The sequence below is a fragment of the Heliconius melpomene genome, chromosome 6, assembly GCF_056956725.1.
Source record: "Heliconius melpomene rosina isolate 202511_hmr_F chromosome 6, ASM5695672v1, whole genome shotgun sequence".
Lineage (NCBI taxonomy): Eukaryota > Metazoa > Arthropoda > Insecta > Lepidoptera > Nymphalidae > Heliconius > Heliconius melpomene.
Genome location: NC_140394.1, coordinates 11,393,774 through 11,421,618, shown reverse-complemented (window position 1 = coordinate 11,421,618; position 27,845 = coordinate 11,393,774). Strand labels below are relative to the sequence as shown.

General features: G+C 32.0%; 4 protein-coding genes across 5 annotated transcripts; 1 reads left to right on the top strand and 3 right to left on the bottom strand.

Annotated features, from left to right (window-relative positions):
- Positions 1–2,151: 2,151 nt before the first annotated feature.
- LOC146538490 (uncharacterized) lies at positions 2,152–10,825 on the bottom strand. The gene is made up of 15 exons (XM_085186879.1): positions 10,576–10,825; positions 9,961–10,095; positions 9,133–9,252; positions 8,934–9,064; positions 8,328–8,459; positions 8,063–8,177; positions 7,260–7,364; positions 6,726–6,877; positions 5,980–6,039; positions 5,401–5,514; positions 4,730–4,861; positions 4,238–4,309; positions 3,569–3,785; positions 3,252–3,398; positions 2,152–2,709 (listed from the first exon to the last, which is right to left on the bottom strand). Exons 1-15 carry the CDS (start codon positions 10,714–10,716, stop codon positions 2,581–2,583), a joined length of 1,902 nt encoding a protein of 633 aa, XP_085043005.1. The 5' UTR covers positions 10,717–10,825; the 3' UTR covers positions 2,152–2,580.
- A 298-nt stretch (positions 10,826–11,123) lies between these two features.
- On the bottom strand, positions 11,124–17,225 carry LOC146538489 (uncharacterized). The gene is made up of 10 exons (XM_085187113.1): positions 17,168–17,225; positions 16,003–16,078; positions 15,824–15,898; positions 15,470–15,568; positions 14,710–14,808; positions 13,984–14,128; positions 13,348–13,439; positions 12,681–13,147; positions 12,088–12,137; positions 11,124–11,610 (listed from the first exon to the last, which is right to left on the bottom strand). Exons 2-10 carry the CDS (start codon positions 16,069–16,071, stop codon positions 11,546–11,548), a joined length of 1,161 nt encoding a protein of 386 aa, XP_085043239.1. The 5' UTR covers positions 16,072–16,078; positions 17,168–17,225; the 3' UTR covers positions 11,124–11,545.
- Positions 17,226–19,348: 2,123 nt separating this feature from the next.
- LOC146538488 (uncharacterized) lies at positions 19,349–25,590 on the top strand. 2 transcript variants are annotated; one of them, XM_085186676.1, is made up of 12 exons: positions 19,349–19,672; positions 20,016–20,144; positions 20,525–21,103; positions 21,526–21,656; positions 22,061–22,135; positions 22,537–22,657; positions 22,916–23,034; positions 23,632–23,731; positions 24,014–24,157; positions 24,586–24,687; positions 24,925–25,020; positions 25,434–25,590. In XM_085186676.1, exons 1-12 carry the CDS (start codon positions 19,562–19,564, stop codon positions 25,572–25,574), a joined length of 1,848 nt encoding a protein of 615 aa, XP_085042802.1. In that variant the 5' UTR covers positions 19,349–19,561; the 3' UTR covers positions 25,575–25,590. The 2 variants fall into 2 exon arrangements, with proteins under 2 accessions (XP_085042802.1, XP_085042803.1); XM_085186677.1 differs by lacking the exon at positions 24,925–25,020 and having other exon boundaries at positions 19,356–19,672.
- A 446-nt stretch (positions 25,591–26,036) lies between these two features.
- LOC146538487 (uncharacterized) lies at positions 26,037–26,684 on the bottom strand. The gene is made up of 2 exons (XM_085186995.1): positions 26,419–26,684; positions 26,037–26,226 (listed from the first exon to the last, which is right to left on the bottom strand). Exons 1-2 carry the CDS (start codon positions 26,512–26,514, stop codon positions 26,077–26,079), a joined length of 246 nt encoding a protein of 81 aa, XP_085043121.1. The 5' UTR covers positions 26,515–26,684; the 3' UTR covers positions 26,037–26,076.
- Positions 26,685–27,845: the final 1,161 nt, after the last annotated feature.

The window sequence follows — 27,845 nt, the reverse complement described above, 5'->3', positions numbered from 1 at the left end:
CAGCTAAAAATTAAATTAAGCCAGAAAAAGTTTTATTATTATTTTTTTCGTTGTTTGAAATAATCAAGATTGTTTATATTTTTTTTTTTTTAATTGATTATTTTAAAGATGTCACTAGTTCTTTTAATATTTTTCACTTCTCTGGTAAAATAATGTTATCTACTCATTTTGTATAAACTGTTTAGTAGTTTTCTGCAAATTATATTTTTTTTGTAAAAATATTTGTAATATTATCTTTATACAATGCCCATATTTACAATTATTATAATTACGTTGTAATACATTTTATTTATTTTTTGTAAAAGGTTTTTTTCTATTTACTAGTCAAAACTCAATCTAAATGTAGTCTATCACACAAATGCGGGCAAAACCTAGTCTTATAAGCAATAAAATGTGTTAGTGATAAAGCTATTTATAATATATTTATAAAAAAATATTCTCTCTCCTTTTTTTAAATGTAAATGTAAAAGTGCAATACTTATTAATTAAAAAAAACCTTCGTAAGCAATATTGGACATCATCATTAATTTACTTTAGTATTATAAGAAAATTATTTTCTAAATAGGCCTTTGCTGTACTATGAACTTTATTTTTTAATTTATTTAAAAGAAGTAATCATTTTTCATTTACTATTGTCTACTTTAAAGTTCACATTCTTGATGCATTATTTTATATTCTTAAGGCAAACAGAGAATCTACCTAGTGTTAAAACACTCCGTTTTCCTAAATGCATTCATGCATTATAGACACATAGCCTGATCTAAATACCTTGCTTCTTATCCTTGGAAATGAAAATAATCAAATTATAATCGTTCACAGCCATCGTGTACACGGCCAGACACTGCGCAAATAAGTTCTTTTGTACCAATATTTCGTATACACATTTCAATTTCTTTCGATTTGATTTTCACTTAAATGAATCAAATATAAATAAAGACTATAGTACAGTATTGTAAATAAGAAATTCCAGATTTTATTAAGAATCTCGGATTTTCTTTTGTAATTTCGAAACCCACTGCCATAAATAAAGCTTTGTTTAAAGATTCGGTGTAAATGCGGCCATTATTATTATCAAGTAATGTACAAGATGTTAAACAATATAAATTTGTTTGATTAAAAAAAAAGTGCGAGATGTCACCAAAAAGTATCTTAAAAAAGGCTAAATGAAAGTTAATTTTAAAATATAATTTACCTACATGTTTTTAAACCAATATGCCCAGATATGAAAGTAGCACAACTGATTACAATTGTAAGCAAAATAAAATTGTAAGCACGATTTTTTTTATTGAAGTTTCCTTTGAAAGTTTTTCAGAATATAGATGAATGTCATTGATTGTCATACGAATAGTTTTAAAGGAAAAAATACTACAATAACTAATTTGTGTAGAAAAATAAATAATGAAATTAAACAATTCTTACAAAAACTGCTAAAATACTTCTTATACTTTAATAATTTATTATTATTATTATTATTAAGAAAAAAACCCATCTTGTACATTATTCGTAACATTTTTGTAATTAGACATAATTTTATAGAACTAAATAAAATTGGAAGAAAAAAATACCTAAAAAATTTTTAGATTTTAACAAAAAAAAATTGTAAAAATTTAATTGGCTGTAGTTTACGCCTTTTTTGGAAATAAAAACAAACATACCAAAATGTTTTTCAAAAAAACACCGACCCTTGTAAGTAGTTAATAAACGTGTAACTTTACTACAAAATATATTGTAAATGATTTTCATTTTAATTCTTACCTTTCTTTCGAAAAATTTTCAACAGTTTAAGAATATATCGAGAAATTTTTACTTATTACTCCCTTTTTTTAGTTGTATTTTAAATAATAAATGAAGCATTTCAGATTTATGCTCTATATTAAATGTTTATTTGTGGGAACTGTTCCTCCTCGGGGAATGAAATATTAAATATTTAAATTTCTCAGCTCTGTGACAAGACAAGGTGCGGCGTTGAGTTAGGTCATTTAGCACGCAATATTTCGAAAATTGGGGAACAGTGTCTTAACAATAGATTCCCTCTGCATATCCTGATATGTGCGCGGTTCAGCGTGAAACTAACAAAAAGCTCACTTATTGTGCAAACTTCTTTTAGATCATCATAAAGAATAGCTAAACAGGATATAACAAAAAAAGACATTTCTAGAAAAATCACACATCTTTATTTTATGTCAAAGTTACATTTTCACTTCACACTTATCAAATACATAACTTCATGATTTCGATTTAAAAGGAACCTTAAAAAAATAATAATAAATATATACATATATTTATTTTCATTATTTAATATATTCGTTTTCTTGCTCTGGTAAAGAGGCAAAGCGCGGCATTAAGTGGCACCAATTAACCCGCAATGCCTCCAGAATTCGAAGTGGGTAACGGAAGTGTCTTCGGAAGGGTACATGAAGCTAAAAATAATAATAAGTTCATGCAATTGTAGCATATAGCAGAATAGACAGGGACAACTTAGTATTCACACTTTATTTTCTAAAATGAAGAAAACAAATTAACAAAAGCTTGGAATTTTTAGAATTATTTTTAATATTAATATTGAAATTTGATGAACATTTAAGGTCCCGCTGTAACTGTAAAGAACTCGTTCTGTATGCCTTGACGCCATTCAAACATAATGGGAGATTCTTCTTTAAAGACGTCAGTTTTTGGTAACGCTTCGGGCAAAGGCAGCTTGGGTTTCATCTAAAACAAAAAATATATATTATTTTTTTTAAAAATCAAGAGGCAGAATATGAACAGGAGGTTCAAATTCTGCCTATTCAAATGTATAAAATAATATTAAGAGTTAATTAATTAGCTAAAGCAATGGATGATATCCAAGAGACGGTTTGTTAAGATACTCCGTTCCCGACTAAGACCGAGGAAATAAGAAAAAAAGATTATTACCCGGAGTAGGAACCGAACCCGAATTCGTTGCACAGTCACACGCTTGTGCCTCTACGCCACGACGGCCTCAATATAATGCACACACATATTCAAACTGCCGTACAAATTTTATTACAATTGTTATTTTCATTTTCTCGCTCTGAAGATGAAGGTGAGGTACTCATTACTCACTCAGCTATAATATACAAATAAAAAGTTAAATTTGAACAAAAAACCACTAAGTCTAAAAAAATACATGTCACGGCTAATTCACGCCCACGTCGTGATACACGTCCCGATATAAAAAGCAAAAAGTTACTAAGTTTAATCTGACATGGCCTGTCAGGACAAACGCTCACCTTGGCGCTCCTATGTATCTTCAAATGCACTAATTTAATATGCGTCCTCATGGCGGTGCGTTGAGCAAAACTTCTACCACAAGTGTCACACTCGTATGGTTTTTCCCCAGTGTGGGTTCTCACGTGGTTCACTAGAGTCGATTTTGCCTGAAAGTGGGTAAATTAGATGGCTATATAAAAAAAATGTTATTTAAGTGCGTGGAGAACGCAGTGGCTTAACACTAGGTTCCCTCTATCTTCGCTGATATGTGCCGTACACAGCGTGAAGCTGATTTAATTTTATTTCGTCACGTCAAACAAGTCGACGTCACACTCACCCGGAACATCTTCCCGCAGGTGTGACACACGTGTGCGGGCGGCGGGCGCTGCGCGGCGTGCACAGAGCGCGCGTGCTTAGCGAGAGAGGCGCGCGAGGCGAGCGCGGCGCCGCACGCACCGCATCGGTGCTCACGCACGCCCTCGTGCTGCACGCGCGCGTGCGCGGCCAGCTGCGCCTCCGTCTCGAACCGCTTTGTGCATGTTGGGCACTCGTGTCTATGGGATTTGTGAGAATCGATGTTTGACACACATTCAAGCAACTACTAAACGGATTTAGATGAAACTTTACATTAATATAGCTTATACATCAGAATAATATACAGGTTACAATTTACGTAAGCATTTAGAATAATTTACCTAAAATATAATAGTAAATTTAAGCGGATGAAGCCGCGTTTGAGTCGCTAGTGCTTTATAAAATTTTATTAGTATTCAGGGAAGAGTAGATAATACATTTATGTTACAATTTCCAATAACATATATCATAGGGGACACCAAAATCGCATGACCAGTCAGTGTTTTGCCTCGCTACCAGAACAAAGAAATGAAAATACTGAAATTATTTACCATCAAGTGAGAATCGAACCCACAACCGTCACATTTAGAGTTACACTCTTGTACTCCCATTAAAAAATATAATATAAAATAATAAACTAAAAAAAACTTACCTAAGACTCTTCTTGTCTTTATGTTTAGATGTTCGCTTCAAATGCTGTCGAAGTGTATGTGCCGACTTAAATCTATAAAATAGTAGAAATAATAATATCAATAATAAATGTTGCCGCATTTATTTCAATAATTGCTAAGAAATAAAAAGAAAGTATGGTTTACTATGTTTAACTACATTGTTTGTCTGTAGTTTTTTTACATTTTTGATATGTGTGCCATACTTAGGAAAAATACTTTTATTAGATATCGTATAAAATTTTTAACATAATAGAATTTGAACCCGCATCTGTTATTTAATAGGTAAGAGAATTTCGATGTGATTTGATGTGAACATTGGCCAGGGTGCAAGCGGCGCGATATCAAGAGGCGCGGATTGAAATACCGCTGCGTTCAATTTTAATACGATTTTTTAAAAAAGTAGGTCTATCTACATATCTCCGTGCATGTCTATATATAGCTGTATTTGTCTCTATACGTTTATATATACTCACCTAACATCACACTCTACACAGTAATAATCTTTAGCGTCGCTATGTTTCACCATATGATGTCTTATTTGGTTCCTAGTGCGGAATTTCTTTCCACATTTTTCACATTCGTAATTTTTGATACCTTGATGGATTCTAGAAAAAAATGTTTTTTTTTAATATATTTATTGTATATGTATGTATTATGACGAAAACATTATTTTTTCCAACTTCACAGTATTCGCCACACAGCACAGTAGTGAAAGGGTTCGTTAATGATAAGAGATAAAGACACTCCGTTCTCTATTCTTCTTCTCTAGAACTCGGCGGAAAGTGGGAACCAAAATATCTTAATGGAAACGGAGCTAATAAAAACATACGTAGTACTAATAACATAATAACATACTTATATTCTCATACGTGTTCCACACATGTGATAGTACTTTCACATAATGTGATCTAATATTTTTATATGTGATGGCACTTTTACATATGTTAACTCATATTCTCTTATATGATCCATATAAATGATTCGACTTTTACTTCAACCCATATTTTTATATGCGATCCACATATGTGAATTCACATTTACATATGTGATCTCATATTCTCATATGAGTAAATTAATTAATTAATTGATCAATTTATGTATAAATAAATGAATGCAATAACGAATAAGTGAATGAAATACTTACAACTGGTGTTCTACTAATGAGTCCCTGTTGACAAAGCTCTTCCCGCAGTCGTCGCAGGACACTCGTGACCCCGAATGATGATTTCGCATATGGCCGCGATGGGTTTTATCGTTGCTAGTGATAAAAGGGGAGAAAAGGGCTTATTGTACATATTATATAAAGATTATTAAAAACATAGGGTATTCCTTTTTGTACGCTTATTTTATTGAGAATAAAAAAAATACACTGGGGCTAATTGTAGAATTAAATTGATTATTGTATTTTAATGGTGATAGAAATATAAGTAGCAGAACATACTGAAATAAAATGTGGTTTAAATAAGAAATTGACCATAGACAATGTCATAAATTACAAAGACAATCTTGGTGTATAATCTATATAATCTAAGTTTAGTGTTATGCGAATAAAAAAGGGTAAAATTAACTAACAAAACTAAGATTCACGCATAATTATAAAACGCGTGTTATGTTAGTTAGTTAGTTTACAAATATGCTGGAGGAAGGTCTTGCCAAACGTGTGGACCAGTTTAAGTAGGCGAAGCTGCATTTGCATCGCTGATAAAAATATAATTATACTCACTTAGATATTTTCCCACAAATATGGCACGTGAATACAGATAGGACGCCTTCATGTTGAGATCTGAGAACATTTTTTTTTTCTTTTTTACATTTTATATTACATAAATAATAAAAAGCGAGTACTTTCTTTCCATAAAGCAGTATGAGTAATGTAAATACCATAACTACAACTTTATGTACTAATATGTTATATTTTGTTTTTTTTTTCAAACATTTTGTATATGGGCATTATTGTGTATTTGCATTTATGTTTGTTTTATATTTATAGTACATATTTATTAGTTGAAGTCGTCGTGGCGTAGAGACCCAAGCGTGCCTCTGTATCGCGTACAGCCTCGCAGGCTTGTGGGTTCGATTTCCAATCGGGGGAATTAAATATTTAATATTTTCATTTCCCCGGTAATGAGACACCGCGCGTCGTTAAGATTCGCCACTCACTACGAAATGCCTCAATAATTCGGCGGAAAGATGAAAATGAAAGTGTCTTAATGAGGAATGGAATGTCTTAACACTAAGTTCCCAGGTTCCCTCTGCCTACCGTGCTATATGTGGGATACAACGTTAAGCTAAAAAAATGTATTGGCTTTGTATGTGTGTGTTCGTATAAATAATCACTTGGTATCATTAACAATAATAAATCAATGTTCTTTTTTTGTAGTTTTATAGCTAGTGTGTTATATTTATGTTTATATGTTTTAAATTTATGAGTTTCTATATGTTTGTATATGTATTTGTGTAAATAATTACCTGTAATGATTAACAATAGCCAATCTGTCCAGCATACGTCGCCCGCACTGCACACACTCGTATCTGCGCGTGTGTGTCAACGAGTGTACTGACGCCGAGTACGCGGTCGGTAGGTACATTGTGCATATGTCACACTTGTAGGGGCCGCGGGCCTGGGGTTCCAATTATTGTAATGATTAATAAAAAAATATATACTAAGAAAATGGGTCAGCTTAGGTATACTGAGGATTGGCTACTTTATCATTTAATATCGAATGAATGAATATATAACCGGAGAGCATATGAATAAACAAGTAGATTACCTAATGAACATCGGAGGAATAAGAAATAAAATAAGAAAGTAGTCAAGTCAAAAAAATTACTTACACTTTAAATAAATAAATGATATATCAAATAAATTGAATACAAATAAACCTGAATGTAAATGAGCTATGTATTGCATATTGTATATTATAGTACAAAAAATAAAATTATTTTACATCTATATTACACAAAAAAAACTATTTAAGCCAAAAATCGAATCCACTAACTTACCGGGTTGTGTTTAAACATATGATTCCTTAATTTGATCTCAAAATTAAATCCTTTATAACACAAATGACATTGAAACGGAAATTTAAGCGTCGCTTTACTTTCTTCCTGTAAAAAAAAATAGGTTTACGCTGTAACCTACATATAGCAGATAGATAGGCTTGGCAGAGGGAACCTTGTCAAAGTCAAATGATTTTATTCAAAATAAGAAATTCGCGTCCTCAGTTTTTGAACGTCAAACAATTTACCGCCAGTTCAAAGTTAATGCCTCAGACCTGTGAAGAACCGGTGCAAGAAACTGAACGGGACTTTTTTTTAAATCAATTTTATACAAATACGTATCTAAGTATTTGTGAGAATGATACCTTTGAAACAGACTGAAGCGAATTCCATTTTCAAGGAGTTTTATAATTTATAAAATCATTAATTTGGTAATAACCTTTAACAGACAAACATCTGTTAAAACACTCCGGTGCTGTCTTTCTATCTAATTTTCAAGACATTGCTCAACGGGGCGCTGTCTTGTTTACCAGAGTGAACAAACGTAAATATTAAATTACTTATTCCGTCGAGTGGGAATCGAACCCGCAACTGTAGAATTTACAGTGGCATGCTTCTGCCCCACGTCAGCTTCAACCACAAAACCTTTCACATAAAAAGTTCAATCAAAATTGGTTCATCCATTTAGAAGCTACAATGCCACATAGACATACATACAGTGAAAAAAAAGGATAATTACTATGCAACTTGTAGTTTTCAAATTATTTGTTGATAGACATACAAACAATAAAATTAATATCACTCACTTCTCTCTGCCTCAATTGCTCTATAGGATCCAATTTGATTATTCTAATTTTAGTTTCATCTATTTCTATTGGTTTTCTTAACATTTTCTTTGGTTCATTACATTCTAATGTAGACCTGAAAAAAGTATATGAATTTATATATGTAAAACGCGGCGTTGAGTTCCACCACTCAACACAAAATGGATCGCATAATTTTGCGATTTTGCGTGGGGAATTAACACTAAATTTGTCTGCTATATTAGTGATATATAAAAAGTAATCTCACTCTATAACATTCTCTTTAACATCCGTCAATTTCTTTTTTAATTTAATTTTCTTTTTAACTTTTCTCTTCTTTTCTTTTTTTTCTTCTTTCACTTCTAATGGTAGATCTTCTGATTCCTTTACTTTATTTGATCTGAAATTTAAAAACCATTATGAAATATTATAAAGACTGAGGCCATTGTGGCACAGGGGCACAAAGGTGTGACTGCAATGCGGCAGATGTGGGTTTAATCTCCATTCCTGCTCTGGCACCAAGGCAAAAGCCAGGCACTGAGTTCCTCCACTCAACACACAATGCCTCGAAAAATATCGATGGAAAGTGGGGAATGGAGTGTCTTAACATTAGAAAAGATGCAATACTAGAAAGATAGTGAAGCTGTTAATTGATTATACAGACAATTATGGGATGGGATTATTCCCTCTCGGGAAAATGAATTGCTAGTGTCCACACTAGCAAACAAAAAAACGTCATTAAGTTACAACACAATTCATAATGCCTCAACAATTTGTTAGAGGTGGGAAACAAAAGTATCTAAATACTCTTTGCCTACACTGCTATGTACAGTATATAGAGTGAAGCTAAGAAAATAAAAAATATGTATCTTACCTAATTTCAATTAATGTGACGTTATCATCATCTGACATTTCATTTTTAACAGAAAAATTATCATCAAAATTATTAGTATCATCACATATTGTTACTTCATCAAGCTTAGATACTGTAAATTGTTTTTCGTGCTGAAAATTAAAAACATATATTAAAATTGGTACCTCTGGACTGGAGTAGCCTAAATTAGTAAACTTACCGTTAAAACCTTATTAAAGCCAATTTTACTTTTACTTGTTTCAAAAACTAAAATACTTGATTGAGTTAAATGTGGACTTGTATACTTCAGTAATTCAGGATCTTGACCATCAATAGGAAACTGAAAATTTAATTATTTCTACATAATTTGGATATGCATATTTTGGATATTGTTTTGCATTGTCAAATATTATTTCCATTCTTATGGTGTCATGTGTTGTACTGTAATTGTGTATGACCCATGACACATTCCAAATGCAGGATGTAACCTCTGATTGCTGGTACAGTGGAATACATAAAGGCAATTAACATGATATAATATTGCCTATAGCCTTCCTTGATAAATGGGCAATACAGAAAGAATATTTCAATTTGGACCAGTAGTTCCTAAGTACCAGAGTATGCAAAGAGAACCTATTGTTTAGACATTGGCTGTTTAGTGGCAGAACCTAATCCCATATTTTGTCTTGTTAGAATAATCCCTTCTGCAAAGATCACACACTAAGCAAATAATTACATAAAATCTTATCTTCTCTTTTCTCTTATTTTAAATATTTTTTATACAGTATTAAAATTTTGTGGTGTAAGCAATATACACAGTGTTAAGACACTCACACTTACATGTCACCCAATTCTTAGAGATTGGTTGTCAAGTGGTGAGCATCAATGCCATGCTTTATCTTGTTACCAAGGGAGAATCAAACCAAAGACCTACATGTGTACACTTAGATGCTGTGCAAATCACTTTGTTTGCACTAGTGTTTTATAAACTAATCTGTCTAGTTTTAACATTGAAAAGATTAAAAAAAATATTAATAAATAGACTTACGGGAGCACATCTATTATGGTATTCATAAAGCATAGTATGAGCTCTGAGAACTTTGTGCTTAAACCTAACACTTTTCCGTATAATTGCACTACATTCGTAACATATCCACTGGGGGAGGCCATCTGAATCTGAAACCTATAGAAAAATTCTAAGAAATATTTTAAATTATAAATATTTTAATTGCTTGATACTGCTGATCTTTGATACTCTTGATCCTGCATGTAGCAGATTAGGCAGAAGCAACCATAGTTTTAAGAGACTATACATATTACACTTTACGCGGAACTTAAAACCGGGCTTTGTCTGGTTAATAAAGTGAAGAAAATAGCGACTTCCAGAAAATCGAAACTACAACCGTCGCATTCTGTAAATGCGCGAAAAGTTATTATTTTCTCCTTTCCGCTTTGCCCCTACGACGGCCGCTCAAATTACAACAAATATAAAATTAATTATTATTTAATTAACTAAATATATCAGTAAAATTTAAAAAAAAAACATTGTAAATATTATCATGTCAGATATAAACCAGAAACGAACATTGAAACAAAAAGATGTAATTATATAGAAAATAGAATGTATTAATAAATAATTTTCCAATAAATTGGTAAAACTTACTATAATATCGGCTAAATCAAGAAAAAGTGACTTGAACGAATCGATTTTTAACATTCTTTTATCCGTTGATAAACAACACCGACAAATACTGTGTGCATCATTTTCGTATTTATATTCATTATCATTGAATATTGTATCCATTTTCAAATATTAAATAATTAAACATTCATTTATTTTGAATTGAACATGTTTCAACAATTAAATGTAAACAGTATGGCGTCTGTTTTTTTTGAAGAATAAAATTTTGACAATTGACATTTGACATTGACATATAAAGACGATATTACATTAGGTACAATCAAAATAGAACCTTTCAAAGAACCAACGAAGTGTATACTGAAAATGAGAACGTTCTGGGGATGGTATAGTTAATCGTGAGATCCCGAAACCAGATGCTACTGCTGGCTTTTGGCGTAGTTATATTTCTAGCGTTATTTCTTTAATTTGCTTTTATTAAGTTTGTTAGTATGGTACATACCAAATTATAATTCGGCTAAACCCCATGCAATGAAAAGTATTTATAAGTCTATAAAATAAAAAAACACAAATTTGTGCGAAAATATATATTATTTACAATCATGTTAAGTTACATATATCATTTCGAATACAAAAATAAATGTTTATAATATACTTATGGCAATAATATGGCATAATCAATTGATATATGAGTATAATTATTTTATTTTTTATTTTCTTAATAAAAATGGGTAAATCTTAGCTTAGAGTGAAAACGAACTAAAAAAATTATACATGATATGAATTGTAAACAATCTAGATATTTTTAAGAAAGCATGAAAGCATAAAGTCACAAGCATTAAATTACCAACACGCCTTTTCCTAGTTTACATTATTTTTATCGTTACAATTTATTTTTCAAAATGTTTCACCCTTGGAAATTTTTATTCCAATTCATTCAATTGTTAATTTTTTAAAATATTATTGACTATAAATACTAATAGTAGTGTATTCTTCACTTGCTATGTTCACATGTCAATACGTATACGGGTGGAGGTGATACTACAAATACTGGTGTGTCTGAAAAAAAAAGACATATGTATATTGCCTTGCTTATTATTATAAACATAAATATTTCATAAAAAAACAATAATAAAATATCTTCATTTTTCGCTAAGTAGTATAAACAGATATAGTATTAAGATATTTCGTTTCCCAAGCACAGCTCAAAATTAGTTATATTTTGAGTGGCGGAACCAGAACTACGCTTTCTAATAAGAGAGGACAAACTAAAATAACAGTATCTGAAGGGCCTTTAATACTTATTATTACTGTATACGATGGTTAAGAATAAATTATTTTCCACAGTATGACTGTTTAGAGTAAGTATACAAAACCAATTACTGAAAATAAATACTTACTTTACTGTTTTTTTTTTTATTTAAACAAAAAATATATAATTAGACTAAGGTATGATGCTATGTTATGCTATGTCTAAAAATGTTTGTACTATTTTTATTGCATTATTTTATTATTATTTATTATTAATTTATTTACCTAAATGTTTTAAATTATCCATAGAATTGCTTTGTTGGCCACTTGCGTTGCTGTAAAAATAAAATACATAATAATATTAGTCGCAGACACGTACAATGGTTATAGGTTCAATAAGGAACTTGGGCTTTGCAGAGAGTCTCTGAGAAATGTAGAAAAGAAAATCGGTGACAACTTAAAGGTTGACGTCACTTGAAGTAATCTATAGTCTACAACCTCTTTCGTGAGTTCTCCATTCAACGTGACACTGGCGAAGTGATTTTGTGCTCAACTGGCACGCTTGGAACGCCATAATAGAAAGAACAGAACAGTAATCTATAGCTTTCCTTAATAATTAAATGTTAAATGTCACGTGACTATTCTCGCTGGCATTTTAAATATTAAAGAAAATATATCTACTGTATTAACAAATATATTAGAAAATATTTTGTGTATCCTTTAACAGATATAAAACGAACAATAGCAATTTTTTATTGTTGTACTTCTATTTGCTAAAAAAATATTCTATTTGCTTGTATTACCCTACTGTTTTCGTAATCAATTACTGTGCCACGTGTTATACTTCCTATTTTATAATAAAGACAATATGAAATTACCTCTGTTCATTACAACTAATATTGTTCAGAGATTTCGATAATGAACAGCTTTGCATTGTATTTTGTAAGTCAGCGAGCGAGCACGCCTGTCGCATCGTCAATCGCGTAACTAGCTTATGCCTTAACTGACAGCTACACATATTATTACAATCTTCTATAATCTGTGGAACTGTCAATTCGTTTTGACAGTTACATTTCGCGCTGTTTTGGTGTGGCGCCATTTTAGATGTCATTGTTTGCTTATTTTCTCGTTGATTTATGTTTGGTTCAGAAGAGTATTTGTCATTTTCAAACGTATTTTGTGTAATTTTTCTGTTTCTCTGCATCATTGATAATTGGTATTGGCCTTTTCGGTGTGATGATGGTGATGTGTTCGGTGATCGGGATGGTGATGTGTGAGCTGATGTGGCTCTCGTTTTTCTTAACGTACTCTTCAATTCGTATTCTGTTGCTATTGCTTCGAATACCTATAATATAAAAAAAGTTTGTTGTTAAACAACTTTGTCACCTCTAGTGGAAATGAATACTAATTAATTTATTTGTAGCTTTTAGCTAATTATTATAGGTACAATTATTTTTTACTGTTAGTTGTATTAGGAAGTAATTTAAACTGTCTCTATTATTATTTATGTTCCTGCTTAAAAACAGAAGTAAAATGAAAATCTACCTGTTCAGCAACTAAGTTTCTTGCGTAAGGTGAATCCTTAGCTGGCAATGTCTCTCTGCATAGTGCACATCGTTGCAGTCTGCTCCAGCAAGCTTTGACAGGAATGGTGGATCATATTTTATAAAGATTAGATAAAACGTATACCTAGACAAAATGAACTTGGGACCATTATTTCGACCGAGTTCAGGCATTGCGTGTTCAGTGGTAAAACTCAACACTGCGCTTTACCTCGTTACCAGTGCGAGGAAGTGAAAATATTAAATATTTTATTCCCCAGTCGAACTCACAACGGCCACACTTGCTGTGGCACGCTTGTGCCCCTGGGCCACGACGGCTCTTTAATGTTTAAAGTTTCAATGAAATTCCCTTATTCCATAATTCAATGGGCATCTCAAACGGTCCCAAATATAAAATATATTATTGCTTATTACTTTTTACTTTTCAATAGATAAATTAATTGTCTTAGTTTCTTCACCCCGTTAAAGTAACAGCAAGAACATAAATAAATTAAAAAAAAATTACAAACATGACTATTTTAGCTAACATACAAAAATTGGACGGTATCGGACGGTGGGTTTAAATTATTTTTTTATAGGTTTTCTAAATAATATTAAAACTATGATGTTTAATTCTCACCTTCACAGTACAAATGTGATCTATTACAACTAAGTGCTTTAGTAGCGGTCGCTGCGCATACGCAGCACGACAGCGCCTTGACGACACCCGCGAGAGCTCGACGGGACTTCTCCCCGCGGGAACCCCCTCCGCAACTCCATAATAGCTGGATTTTTTTAAATAAGAAATATTTTTTTATATAAAATAAGGCAGACTTAACATAGCGGCAGAGCGTCCGACTGATACTATGGTTGTGGATTTGATACCTTCTCCAGATATTGGATTGTTTTCATTTTCTCCTTTTACTAAGAAGACAAAAGGGTGGTATTGAGTTCCGCAACTCGACACGCATGTCTCAAGAAAAGGGACATCTTAGTATTATATTCCCTTTGCCTACCCTGTTGCATATGCGATACAACATATCCTCAATCATTTAAATAATTGTCAAAATATAAATAAATAATAATACAGCTACAGATTATACCCCGCAGGCGGCACCCTGCTGTGTGCAGGATATATCGTGCTGCAGGAAGAGGGAACCCAGTGTTAAAACACTCCGCTCGCTTCCCGGTTTTCCGCCAAATTCTAGAGACATGGCATGTTAAGTGGCAGAATTCAACGCCGAGTTTTGCCTCGATGCCGATTGCCGATGGTGATTCCGAGTGGGAATAGAATACACAATCTTTCATATAGAGTTGCTCGTTGCCCTGAGCCATGACTAGCCTAAAATTGAAGTTATTCTCTGACCTCCGGATCATCATTCGGATCAACTCCACAGTTCCAAACTAACAGCGATACTCCGTGACTCTCTCCATCGCCCCTTATCAAAGCTGCAACTTTACCAATCTGGAAATTAATAAGTAAATGATTACAATGTAACATTGTACGAGTATATAACGTTAGTAGATATTAATGCTGGAATATTAGAACCTCTTTAAAATTTTCACTTATATGGGTCAAATAGTAGTCAACTTTCAACTTCAAATAGTAGGGTCAACTTTCAAATAGTAGGGTAGGCAAAGGAAACTTCGTGTTATGACACTTCGTTCTCCACGCATTACTTGTTGAGTTTCAGAACAAAACGCTGTCTTACAAGAGTGGAGAAATTTAAATAATGGAAATCTAACTCCTCCAAATGTTTATAAAAATCACAACCATAGCGTTTACTCTCAGAAGGCTTCATACCACGCCAGGACAGCTTGCAGTATGTTTTTTTAACTTCACGCAATAACTCGCACATATCGGGATGATCGGAGAAAACCGAGAAACCCTAAGAAGGTAGTGTTAAGAGTTTAATACACTCCGCTCCCCATTATGACATTTTCGTTCCCCACTTTCCGCTTAATTCTTAAGGCATTGCGTATTACATGGCGGAACTGAACGCCACGCTTTGCTCGTTACCAGAGCGAGGAAAATAAAAATATTAAATAATTCATTCCCCCCGAGTGTTTGTGTCCCTGCACCACGAGCCTGCATTACGTTAGTTAGTAAATAAGGATTAGCTTACAGTTAAACCTAGCAGATCTTTTCCATCAGCTTGCAACAAACAGTCTCCTGTCTTTAAGCCTGCTGTGTCTGCTCTAGAGTCGAAAGTTACTTCGTGGATCTACAAGATGAAGCAGAATAAAATTTATTTTTATTTTATTTTTTGCCATAAGTATCTATGTACCTATGTATAATAAAATTGTAACTGATAGCTGTCTGTATATAGAATATAAGAAAATGTACTATTGGTTTATCAATGTAATAGAACCCTGAACAATAAAAATACATGCCAAATTTCAGCGTTCTGCGCCGCATTGTTCCGACTGTGTGTTTTCTGTCAATAACGAAAGAGTTTTATATTTAAAAAAAGACGTACCCATGGATATGGATCCCATAAAGTCCTCGTTAGTCTGAAACCCAGACCTTCACCTTCGTCTTCTGGTAGATTTAACTGAAGAATAAATTTAATATTTAGTAGTTGACAACGTCCTACGTCACGACGGCCTCATTTATAAGTGTTCTTAAAAATACGTAAGTAAATTAAATTTTACATACAATTACAAGACGAACTCCAGCCGTATATTCTTTTTCTACATCTGAATGCATCGTTTCTTGTTGATCCATTATTTGCCTAAAAATAAAAACAAATAGAATATTCCAAATAAGACAAAAAAAATGGATAATCGGTTATAAAAAATCTCCAAAAAAATATTTATAGCTTATAAATATTTTTCATGTGACGTTCGTTTTAAATATATGGGTAAAGTTGAATCGAAGGAATTATAATATTTTATTATTTAATAAATCAACCTTGGCACATATATATGGCGACATGAATGTCATTCAATTAACATGAGGCTCTACATAGTTTGCTGATTAAATTTGCTAAAAAATAATAATGAAAATAAACACAAAACTGTAGGTACAAACTTTTCACAATTTTAACTTTCAACAAGTTTGAAAGAGTACGTTTGCAATTTGAGTAGAGTTTACTATACAAACTTTTCTAAAGGAGCTTCTTGATTTATTCTGTGTACCTGGGTAAGCAGAGTGAATCGAACGGAATGGAATCTCTTTACACTAATTAAGAGACGAGTGGGAATCGAACCCACAAACGTCGCGTTTACAGTCAATAAATATTTGTTTATCTTCACGCATAAGGCTCGGTTTAGCTGTTAAGAAATATTTCAACGATAATAAAAGAAATAAAAAAAACATCCAAATATCTAATACCAAAAAAATATGTAGAACATTTTTAACACACAAATCGGAGCTTTTTCTTTAAATTAGTATCTTAGTTTTAGTACAATAGACATGTTTACAACTAGCTTTCACTTGCAACTTCGCCCGCGGGGTGTAAAAGACGTAAGTACTCGTTTGGTTATGCCACTTTCAAACTCTGACCGCAACTACAGAGGGTTACAGCACCTCCACCACCACCATCAACGTAATGCCTATATTAATACTCCATAATTCTCAAAAATATTATCGTATCGAACCAACACTTCCTGAGATTAGCGATAATAAACGAAACAAACTCTTCAGCTTTATAATAGTAAGTATGGATTAAAATTAAATAATTAATATTATAAATATATCAATGTGTTTAGTTTCTAAATAAAAATAAACTGTATTATAAACAGAACGGGGTCTTAACACTAGGTTCTTTCTTCCTACCCGGCTATACGTAGAAGATACACCTTTTTTTAAATATACTTACTACTTAATTGAAATTTAACACAAAACACTTACACTTTCTATCGTATGCTTAATAACACTGTTCGTAACTTGACGATTAAGAAATATTATTTCTTAGTGATAGATTGGAATGTTTTCATATCGATATCGATATTTTATTTATATAATGATACATGGAATATAATATAGAAAAAAAATACTCGCAGCTCTAAATTTAGGACGTAAAAAGCCGTTGTTCATTATACATTTTGGGATTACTGTCGATATTATTGTTCATATGCTAAATTTTAACATTTTCTCCTTCTTCTTTCCTTTAGCTTTTACCACTTTAGCCTCAATTTTGCAATTCCTGCCACTGCAGGTGAAATCGTCTACGTAGTGAAATGGAAATAATTAAGAATTGGATACATTATATTATTATTTATATTCTAAGTGCCCCAAAGTAACTCTATCTAAAACAAAAATATATTTTTAATTTAATGCAGTAGATTCCGAAAAACACGTTGGTGTTTAAGCAAAGCAATCTTTTCACTTTCATAATATATGTATAGGTATTTTTAGTATAATATATATTTAATATTTTAAACAATTTTAAATGATATCTTTTACAAAACTATCGATATGTATAGCTTGCATGCCTTCAAAAGCAGACGACCTCAAATCACGGCCGCACTGACCTAGAGCACCTCTCACGAGCCTGACGCGATGCTTGAAGCTTGAGGCTCTCGCTTATTTGTATTGGTAATCTATTAAATTTTTGACATATCTATATATATTTGAGGTAGAAAAAGCTCGGTGTTGAGTTTTTTCGTTGACGCAAAAAACTTCTCGAAAATTCGACGGTAACTGTAGAATGTAGTTTCTAACTCTATCTTTCATCTGCCTACTCAAGATATATTGGATATAGCACCAAAAGATAAAAAGAAATATAAAATTGACCTACTGCCATGTATTATAAAAATGTATAAGACTATATCTACATGGTTGATCTAGACTCAGAGTTTCATTTAAAAATCGTAAAAATTTAATATAAAATTGGTTAAGAAGTATCAGACAATACCTATCAGTACCAAAAAACTAACATTTAAGAAATTAAATATATGCTGAAAATAAATATAATAATAAAGAAGTTAATAACTCTTAGAATTAATGAACCTGCATAAAATAATAAAAAACCAGAAATTGTTTAGCGGTATTTTCTATACTCGTATCTGAGGTATATTTCATTTTTGTAAAATTTGCATTTTTTTAATTTACCATCTTTTGAGCTGGAAATAGATTTACTTACGTAAGTGGAAATGAACTATGATTTTGGTTGTATGACATTATAATAAGGACAAATTATGCATATTCTATCCATCAATCGTGTTGTCTTTTTTTTTAGCTTTACACTGCATCCCGCACATAGCAGGGTAGAATACCTGGGACCTAGTGTTAAGACACTCCGTTCCCCATTAAGACACTTCCGTTTCCCACTTTCTGCCGAATTTATGTTGAATATCGAATGAGGCATTTCATGTTGAGTGGTGGAACTGAACGCCGCGCTTTCAAGGTTGAAATGAAAATACAAATTTACCCCTGAGTGGAGATCGAACCTAAAACCGTCGCGTTTACAGTCACACAATAGTGTATTGCGCGAGGACGACGACCGTAATTTATAATTCATATAAGTAAGATTTTTTTTCCTTTTTTTATATATAAGTTATTGCGCCACAGACTGATCATCAATACCTTTGTTGTACCTGTTTTTAAAAATAACATATTAGAAAAGTAACTGACATGCTTAATAATATCATTTTATGTCATCAATTCGTCTTAATATATATATTTCTTATTTATTATTAAAATAGCAGTAAACAGTATATTACTATTCAAGTCAGTTCAATTTATTAAAAACTGTTTTAAGCGTTTTGACATTAGAAGAGTAATTTGACATTCAGAATAGATCTGTCATATATTACTCTATAAATTATATAGATCAGTGGAACTCCAGAGCGTAGCATAATTTAACTAACATTTTATATTAAATTACTAAAAAGCAAACTACAACTATAAAAAAAATATTAAATTATTTAAAATAAATGCATTTTTAATAATTATTTTCATTTTAAATGGTGGAATGATAAAAAAAATCGATTGAACGGCGTCCTTGATAAAAAGACTACGCTCTAACAGATTCTGCTCTGTGTTTTATTCTGTCAAATTTAATATTTCAATTTTGTTTGTAAATATAGCAAATAATACTTCTAAAAAAACTGTTTCTGTATAAAATACTTAAATATAAGCTAAAAGAATCTTATTAGTTTGGTATACCTCTAAACTATCAAATAAATGTTCTGTATCATCAATTTATTCTTTTTAAAATACAATTAAATGTTGTCAGTTTAGTTCTTAATGTAAAATAATTATTATAATAATGAATGATCAAGTTCTTTGTCGTATTTGCTTCGCTTCGGACAACGTAAAGCTGTGCAGTGTATTCTCTTTTGGTTTGACTGAGGCATATGAAAAGTTTGTTGGTTTAAAGGTATTGAGTATATTGAGTTTCTCAATAATATTATACATTATGTTGCTAATTCACCGATTGTGTATTAAATATGAGATAAAATTAATATTAATTTTCTAAATTAATCAGTGTGTTGGTGGTCTTTGCGTTGAAAAAATTCTTAACTGTAGAAATCCATAGGTCCATTCTTTTAAAAAAATACAATTGCTTAATCATATTAACCAAATACTCAATTTACCCACCTAGAAAATCTCCGAATCTCAGTGAATATGATATGAATAATTTTAATTTCACCAGGATATGAATGTCTGATTATTAAAATTTAACTATAATTTTGTTAATGTTACTTTAAAATGATTTACAGGTTACGGAACAAGCCGCTCTTCCTGAGTATATATGTAGCTATTGTACCACATTGCTCTTCAAAGGTTTAGTCTTTCGAGAGAAATGTCTTTCCGCATACAATATTATAAAATATGCGGCACAAAACAATGTAAGATTTTTTTATTATATATGTATTTAAAATGGTACAAGATATTAATCCTGCCCTACTAATATTATAAATATGAAGTATATATAAATTTTTAAGAATGGATGAATGTTTGTTCCACTTTCACTCAAAAACAACTGAATGGGTTTAGATGAAACTGTATAGAAATATATATTAGTTTCAACATCAGAATAACACATAGGGAGTGTTAAATAAAAAATCATCATTATTAAACATTTTATTATTACTTAAACATTTTACTCTGCCTACAATATTTTGTGTGCGGAAAAAAGCATAAAGCCGCTTTTTAATAGATTTTATCTGTAATAAATAGACTTATATGTTAGACTGAAGAATTATTATGAGCTTTCTTTTTCAAACAGACACCAATAGACCAGCTGGATGAAGCAACAAACTTTAAACTACCATATTCCATATCAAATAATAATCCAATCATTAATATAGAGTATGCAGAACCAATACCCATAAAACAAGAACTAGTAAGATATATACCATTCATAGAAGTTAAAATAGAGAATTGTGAAATTAAAAAGAAGAAAAAAAAGAAAAAGAAGGAATCAGTGCAAGTGAAAACAGAAGTGTTTAGTGATGGAACATATGATAATGATAATGCTAATACATCATTTAATGATACACCAAATAATAATTTGCAAAATAATGATAATGAGAAAAAAGATTCTGAGATAAATAATTCACAGATGATGGATGATTTTCATAATAATGATTCACAAAGTAATGATACAGGAAATAATGAATCGGTAACACATGAGCTATTGGATGATGTGAAAATAATAATTTTGAGTCCACAAGAGCAAATACAGGAGATAGAAGATAGAAAAACATCATCTAATTATTTAAATTCGTCATACAAATGTAGTTATTGTTTCAAAGGGTTCATGATGCCATCAACTTTTAGGAATCATATGTTGAAACATGATCCGGTAAGTATTTATTGGATGTATAGAAGAAAATGTACCTACAATTGAAGTAAGTTTGTTATTAAGCCATCAGAAAATGTTAGTTTTCGTGTCACAAGGAGAGACACAAGCGTGTCACAGACACACGCTGCGACACTTGCGACGGTTGTGGGTTTGATTCTCACTATCTCGGAAAATACCTAGTGTTAAAACACACCGTCCTGACGCACCGCACAATTTTCGAGAATTGCATGTTGAGTGGCGGAATTCAACGCCAGGCCATGTCTGATCAAAATTGTCACTCAATCAATAAATTACTTACGTAAAGATACTTGAGTCCTGAACACGTAGTTCCTCGAATTCCATAATACAAAGAACGGAATGTCTTAACGCTAGGTTCCCCTGTTCCCTTTGCCTACCCTGTTATATTTATATTTGTTTTCTAGGAACGAGGTGAATTAAAATGTGACATATGCAAATCGAGATTTTCCGAACTTCGATCTCTCAGAGCTCACGTAGTTCATACGCACGAAAGGAAATATATTTGTAAATTGTGTGATCATGTTTCTAGAAGTAGGTGAGTATTATAGTTTTTTTATTTATTTATTTATAAGGCCTAACAATAGGCACGATGAACGTCAAGACCGTAGAAGGGTTCTTTGTGATGTTAAGAAATATTATGTATATTTTAGTAGTTATTGGGTAGATTGGTGTTGAAATATTAAAATTTAAAAAAAAGTCACTGTTGCATATTTAAATTTTGTTAGCTTCACGCTGTATTCCGCACATACCAGGGTAGGCACAGGGAACCTAGTGTTCCCGAACTTAGTGTTCGAACCGAACCCCCGTATTTTCAAGGCGTTGCTTGTTGAGTGGCATGCGGGCGGTATTTTCATTTCCGCGCTCTGGTAACAAGCACGTCGTTGAGTTGAAGTTGAATATAAACATAACATTTATTATGTTAATTTTACATAATTACAGCCACAGGGCGAAAGAGCACGCTAAATGGCACAATGGTTTTACGTTTTCGTGTAAAATATGTGGAGCTACGTTTGCGTAAGTTGTGATTGAATTTGATTCCTTTAATTTTTTCTTTTTATTTTCTTGTTTATTATACCTTTGGAATATTATGTAATTGAATTTGAATGGTAGCAAAGATTTTGCAATTTAACAAGTGTGTTAAATTTCGTGTACGCACGTTAAATTAAGCCATCCACAGCTAATGTGTAACTACATTCTACATGTATATTGCAGAGTTGTATGTTAAGTCATATTTCAAAAACTATTAAACCGGTTGTGATGAAACGTAAACTATTTCTTAATTTGAAATATATCTTATTAAAATCGTAAGAGCGATAAATTCATGAACAGTCAGACATATAAATATACGAAACTAAGCACTCACTTGGTCGTAAAAAGATCATTGTTTTTGAAATTGGTGAAAATTTTTCATATAGAAAATCAACGAGCCATCTAACTCACATACGTCTACAGCATCCTTCTGAGAACGCTTGTGACATATGTGGTGAATCCTTTATAGGAGAGTTTGGTCTCAAAATGCACAAGAGGAAGGCTCATGTAAGTTTTAAGATATAAGGAATAGTTGAAATTGTTGTTTTATGCGTTTCTTTTTAAATTCATTTAATGTCTTAATTCGAGATATTGCTTATTGAGTGATAGAACTCATCGCTGCATTTTGTTTTTTACCAGAGTCAAATGCTTTCCGTCAGAAAGCGATTCTATGTTTCTAAATGATCAAAAAATGGGGAACAGAGTCTCTTAATATTAGATTCCCCTTCCTACTTCTATATGCATAAAGAAGTTTTATTTTTTCAGAGTTCAGATCCAAATCAACTTACAACGTGTGAACAGTGTAATTTTAAATTTACCAATGTCGAAGCTTTATCGAGACATTTAGAATATTCTAAAGACGAAGTATGCCATCCGGATTTAAAGTAAGTATATATTTTTTACCTTCAAGCATCTATATATCTTGCATATAGCAAGGAAGGCAGAGGGAACTTAGTGTTTGACCTAAACGAAAACGCACTTTTCGCAAAATTTTCTAGACATTGCGTGTTGACTGGCGAAACTCAACGCCGCGTTTTGCCTTGACAGCAGAGCGAAGAAATAAAAATATAAATTTAAATAAATATTTCCTTTTCTTGAGTGGGGATCAAACCCACAAGCAGTCGATTCTGCAGCATACTTTGTGCCCCTGCGCCACGACTGGCCTCTAATATATTAATTGTATACTAGTTACTCGCGTGCCAGTATTAACTTTGCCGAGTTACTAGCATACTTCAAAATGGCACTATATTTTAAAGCTCCATGAATCTGATTCATATAGCTAGCAATCGTTCTTTAGGGACTGTTCAGACCACAAAAAATTAGTTTTTTTTTTAACCTAACTAGTAACTAGCACGTAGGTACTCTGTTTCATTCGGCAGAAAGAGAGCTTTTCCATTCGGCACACGAGATTCCCTTTGTTTATCCTGCTGTGTGCGGGATACAGCGTGAAGCTGATTTATTAATTTTAATTACGTTTTAAGGCCGTGTACACAATGCGGGGAGGGTTTCGTGTCTGAAGAGGCCCTAAGTGAACATATTAAGAACGATCATAAGGAAGAAGAAGCTGCTTTTTGTCATGATGTAAGTATGATTATCATTTTTTGTTCCCCAAAGATTATTTTTTTTGAGAAATTGGACTCAAGGTAATGCTAATGCTCGAAATCGCATTTGTGCTAAATTTTGTTGTTGCTCGCATTGTATTTAAATATCAAACCAATTATCTCTAAAATTCGCCTTTTTATTTCACATATCGAAACACTTTAAAATTAAATACTTTCACGGAGGTGAACATGATGAAAAAAACAATTTATCGTTATTTAATTAATTACATAAATATAAACAATTTCACTCCACCATTCACAGTGTAAACGTACTTTCACGTCAACACGCTCCTACGAGATACATTTCCAGCGCGTACATCTCGGCGTGAAACTTAAACAGAGGAGGCGAGCTGCGTGCAAGCGCGGGGAGAGCGCAGTCTGTGAAGTTTGCGGGTATAAGTGTATTGTAAGTTTGTTTTTGTTTATAACTACCTATATCTATTTATTGTCTTAGCTTCATGTTGTATTCCGCATACAGCAGGGTAGGCAGAGGGAACTTAGTGATTAGAAGCTCTGGTTCATAATTTTCGCCCAAATTTCTAGATATTGCGTATTGAGCGGAACTTAACGCCGAGTTTTATCTCTTTGCCAACACGAGGAAAATTAAATTATTCATTACACCTCATGGTTGTAGGGGAGTGTTAAGACACTTCGTTTCCCAAGGACCGCCGAATTTTCAAGGCAGACGTATTGAGTGGCGTAACGCAATTACAGGTTGTCATTTTACCATAATGAAAATTAAAAAAAAAATCATTCCTTCGAGTGAAAATCGAAAAACCGAGCGAGGTAAAGACTCATTTTATACTTAACATATTAATCTTTGTAATTTTTCAGTCAAATGCAACATTGATATATCATCAAAGGACACATACCGGGGAAAAACCGTACCAATGTACGGAATGTCCGAAAAAGTTTAGCGTATTTCAGAGATTACAGGTAAACTTTTAATTATATTACGATGAACAAAATTTATGAAATTGATATAACTTTTTCATTTATGAACCACTTTACATAAAGCAAACACCATATTTTAGTAGAACTCTTCCAAACGAGCGAACGCTAGGTTTCCTCTGCCCTCCCTGTAGTGTGCGGGATACAGCGTGAAGCTGGTTTAATCCCTATTACAATATTTATATAATAACTTTTTTGTAACAAATAATGTATATATTACAGATACATCTAAGAACCCACACCGGGGAAACCCCGTATCAATGTCAGCATTGTCCCAAAGCGTTTAAACATAAGGCGGCGTTGAATAGACATGATCGCGTAAGATTTTTTATATAAATATAATCTTCGTTTCGCTTTGGCAAACCCTATTTGCTTCGCTCACTGTAATAATTAAAAAATATTTCGTCTTATTAGCTAATACAATTCTAAAATATGAATAAGTAATATGTAACAAAATATGTTACAATGGAGAATACAATAAAAAAAGTAGAAAGGATTTTAAACAGTGTTTTTAAATATTTTGTTATTTGAATACTTCTTGAAAAATCATAAAATTCCGCCATTCACAACGCAATCCGTAAGTAAGTATATATTTAACAAGCTTTAGGCAGGCTACCCACACATCTGCTGGTGCCGGCGTAGGCCATAATAATGGCCTTTTTATGATCGTACTAGTCGATGTACGGAATGAACGAATGAACGAGGGATAATAATTACGTTTTTTCTTTCAGGTACACACAGGAGCTAAACCATACAGCTGTCAGCATTGCGGGAAAGCGTTTTCGCAATCTAATTCCATGAAATTGCACGTTAATACTGTACATTTGAAACTACCCGCACCGTACAGGAATAGACGACCGAAAATAAATTAATATGTAATATACGGAATGGTTGTTTGTTTATTTAGTTCCTTTTCGGATAGTTATACACTGTATCCCTAATATGGCGGACGGCGGTGTAGGTGGAAATCCAGTGTTAAGGCACTGATTTTCCCACGCAGCGTACAATTTTAGAGACATTGCGTGTAATACATTAAATATACTCGTATTAAACCAATACAAGTCAATTTAAATTATGTTGAGGTTGTAGCTCCATTTGCTAGCTTCATCTTCACTGTTGCTGTCCTTTTTATACCTACAATTGACTTTCGCCTTGCTTATGTGCGCCTGGTACTTTACTGAATTTAACTATTTAAATTTATTCAAAAATAAATAAATATACATTACGCAAATAAAAAAAAAAAAACTAATAAATTGCACACGTCTAATCTCTACCGAGGTCCGAGGGGAAGAGTACAACGAAAGGAAGAGACAATAAAACAATATTCTAAAAACAATATTTTTATTATACTTGATTTTTAATTTTTAGATTTATCTAATCAGTCTCCATGGGTAAACTTAAATTTGGTTTAGGAAGTACATGTAAAAGTACAGACAATTGGCTTTCAAGTGGACCTGCATTTGTCACAATATTTTTCATATTGTTTTCAATTTCAAGTAGATCTTGATTTATTATCTCCATATTCTAAAAAAATATAAAAACGAAATTTAGACTATGGCATTGAGTACTTTAATTAATAATAAAAAGTACTTACTTTAAAATTGGAATATAGAATAAAGATATAAATAAAAAATAGATTTATGAAGACATTTAAAGAATAAATAAACGATTAACCTTTAAAATAATATTTAATAATTTCCAATATATTTAATTTACCTTTATCATAGATGTGTAAAGATGCTTAAAATTTTTATCATTATATCTTATAGATCCACTAGCGTTTGATTCCGAGTCAGATATAATTGAAGTCATTTTGCATATGAATCTATAATATTTAATATCTTAAATTATGTTCCAAGTAAAGTTGTTGTTAAAGACGTAGTGACCGTTACCGTGTACCAATCGTGCTTAAAAAAAATTCTTCGAGTACCTTTAACGTACTCGAAAAATACGTACTACGTTACCATCTATAGGCATTCGAAATTATCAGTCAGACTCAGAGTCAACGGCGATAATCATAGACAGTGTTGTCCCTAGTATATGTGTATTATCTATGGTATTTGGCAATACCCTCGAAGTCGCAGGTATATGCTATTTTGAAATAAATAATTCAAATAAAAATATATTTGAAAAAATAAAAACCCCGACTGCATAAAAATAAAAAGAAGATAAACAAGCCCAATAGTTTATTAGGATTAAGAGTCGAGAGCCTCTTTAAGTTATGCAGGTAAAATATTTTATTGATTGAAGAATTACATATAGGTCCCAATCCCAACTGTTATTGCAAGTCCAATGGCGTCCCACAGCTGCCATGAATATTCGAATCTAACGATACCTCACTTATGTGAATCCGTTAAGCGGTTCTAGAGATACCAGATAATAAAGAATATTACATATATACATACATACAAGATACGCGCGAAAAACATAACCCTTCCTTAACAGTCGGGAAAAAATATTTAAGGAAATTTACATTATTATGTTATCATTATATATTTGTAAATTTGCAATAATTATTTCATACATCCAAATAAATATGATAATTGATAACTAAAATTATGAACAAATAATATGGCGACTAATAATAAAGGCGGGAAAATAAAAACAGTAAAATCCAGATGCTACAAAGATCTTATGTTGATTAATCAACCTTCAATTGATACAATTTTTAGAATATTACCAACATTACCTGTTAAAATTATCTGTTTCCGGTGACGCGTAACGCTCTCGTGGTTGATATATCGATAATGGAAATCGATGTTATATAAAATTTGATGTGAATCGATGATTATAATTGACGCATTTTGTGAATTGTGTTATAAGAATAGAAACAGTTTTTATTTTTAACATTTTTTTATTATTTATTAAAAAATCGTAGTACAATATTTAATATTTTTGAACGCTGACGTCGCGTCCACAAATATAGTCATAGTGGTATATAAAAATAAAAAAATAATCGTTTTCTAATAACGTTAAATATCTTATGTTGTAATATTTTAACATTCTTTAGCAATTAATCAATCGATCAGTCAGCCAGCTTCACGCTGTATCCCGCACACAGCAGTGAAGGCAGAGGAAAACATTTAAATAAATATTTAATTACCTCGAGTGGCTATCGAACGTACAACCAGTCAATCACAGCA

Coding starts and splice junctions, on each gene's coding strand:
- LOC146538490 (XM_085186879.1), bottom strand. CDS start 10,716: ATGGATACAATATTCAATGATAATGAATATAAATACGAAAATGATGCA. Junction 6,040..6,725: donor GCTATTGTTAATCATTACAG/GTAATTATTTAC, acceptor AAATGTTCTCAG/ATCTCAACATGAAGGCGTCC. Junction 3,786..4,237: donor AAAGACAAGAAGAGTCTTAG/GTAAGTTTTTTT, acceptor CAAATCCCATAG/ACACGAGTGCCCAACATGCA.
- LOC146538489 (XM_085187113.1), bottom strand. CDS start 16,071: ATGGATCAACAAGAAACGATGCATTCAGATGTAGAAAAAGAATATACG. Junction 13,148..13,347: donor GAAACTTAGTTGCTGAACAG/GTAGATTTTCAT, acceptor TTTATATTATAG/GTATTCGAAGCAATAGCAAC. Junction 12,138..12,680: donor ATTAGTTGTAATGAACAGAG/GTAATTTCATAT, acceptor TTATTTTTACAG/CAACGCAAGTGGCCAACAAA.
- LOC146538488 (XM_085186676.1), top strand. CDS start 19,562: ATGAATGATCAAGTTCTTTGTCGTATTTGCTTCGCTTCGGACAACGTA. Junction 22,658..22,915: donor TGCACAAGAGGAAGGCTCAT/GTAAGTTTTAAG, acceptor TTATTTTTTCAG/AGTTCAGATCCAAATCAACT. Junction 23,732..24,013: donor AAGCTGCTTTTTGTCATGAT/GTAAGTATGATT, acceptor CACCATTCACAG/TGTAAACGTACTTTCACGTC.
- LOC146538487 (XM_085186995.1), bottom strand. CDS start 26,514: ATGACTTCAATTATATCTGACTCGGAATCAAACGCTAGTGGATCTATA. Junction 26,227..26,418: donor TTTACACATCTATGATAAAG/GTAAATTAAATA, acceptor ATATTTTTTTAG/AATATGGAGATAATAAATCA.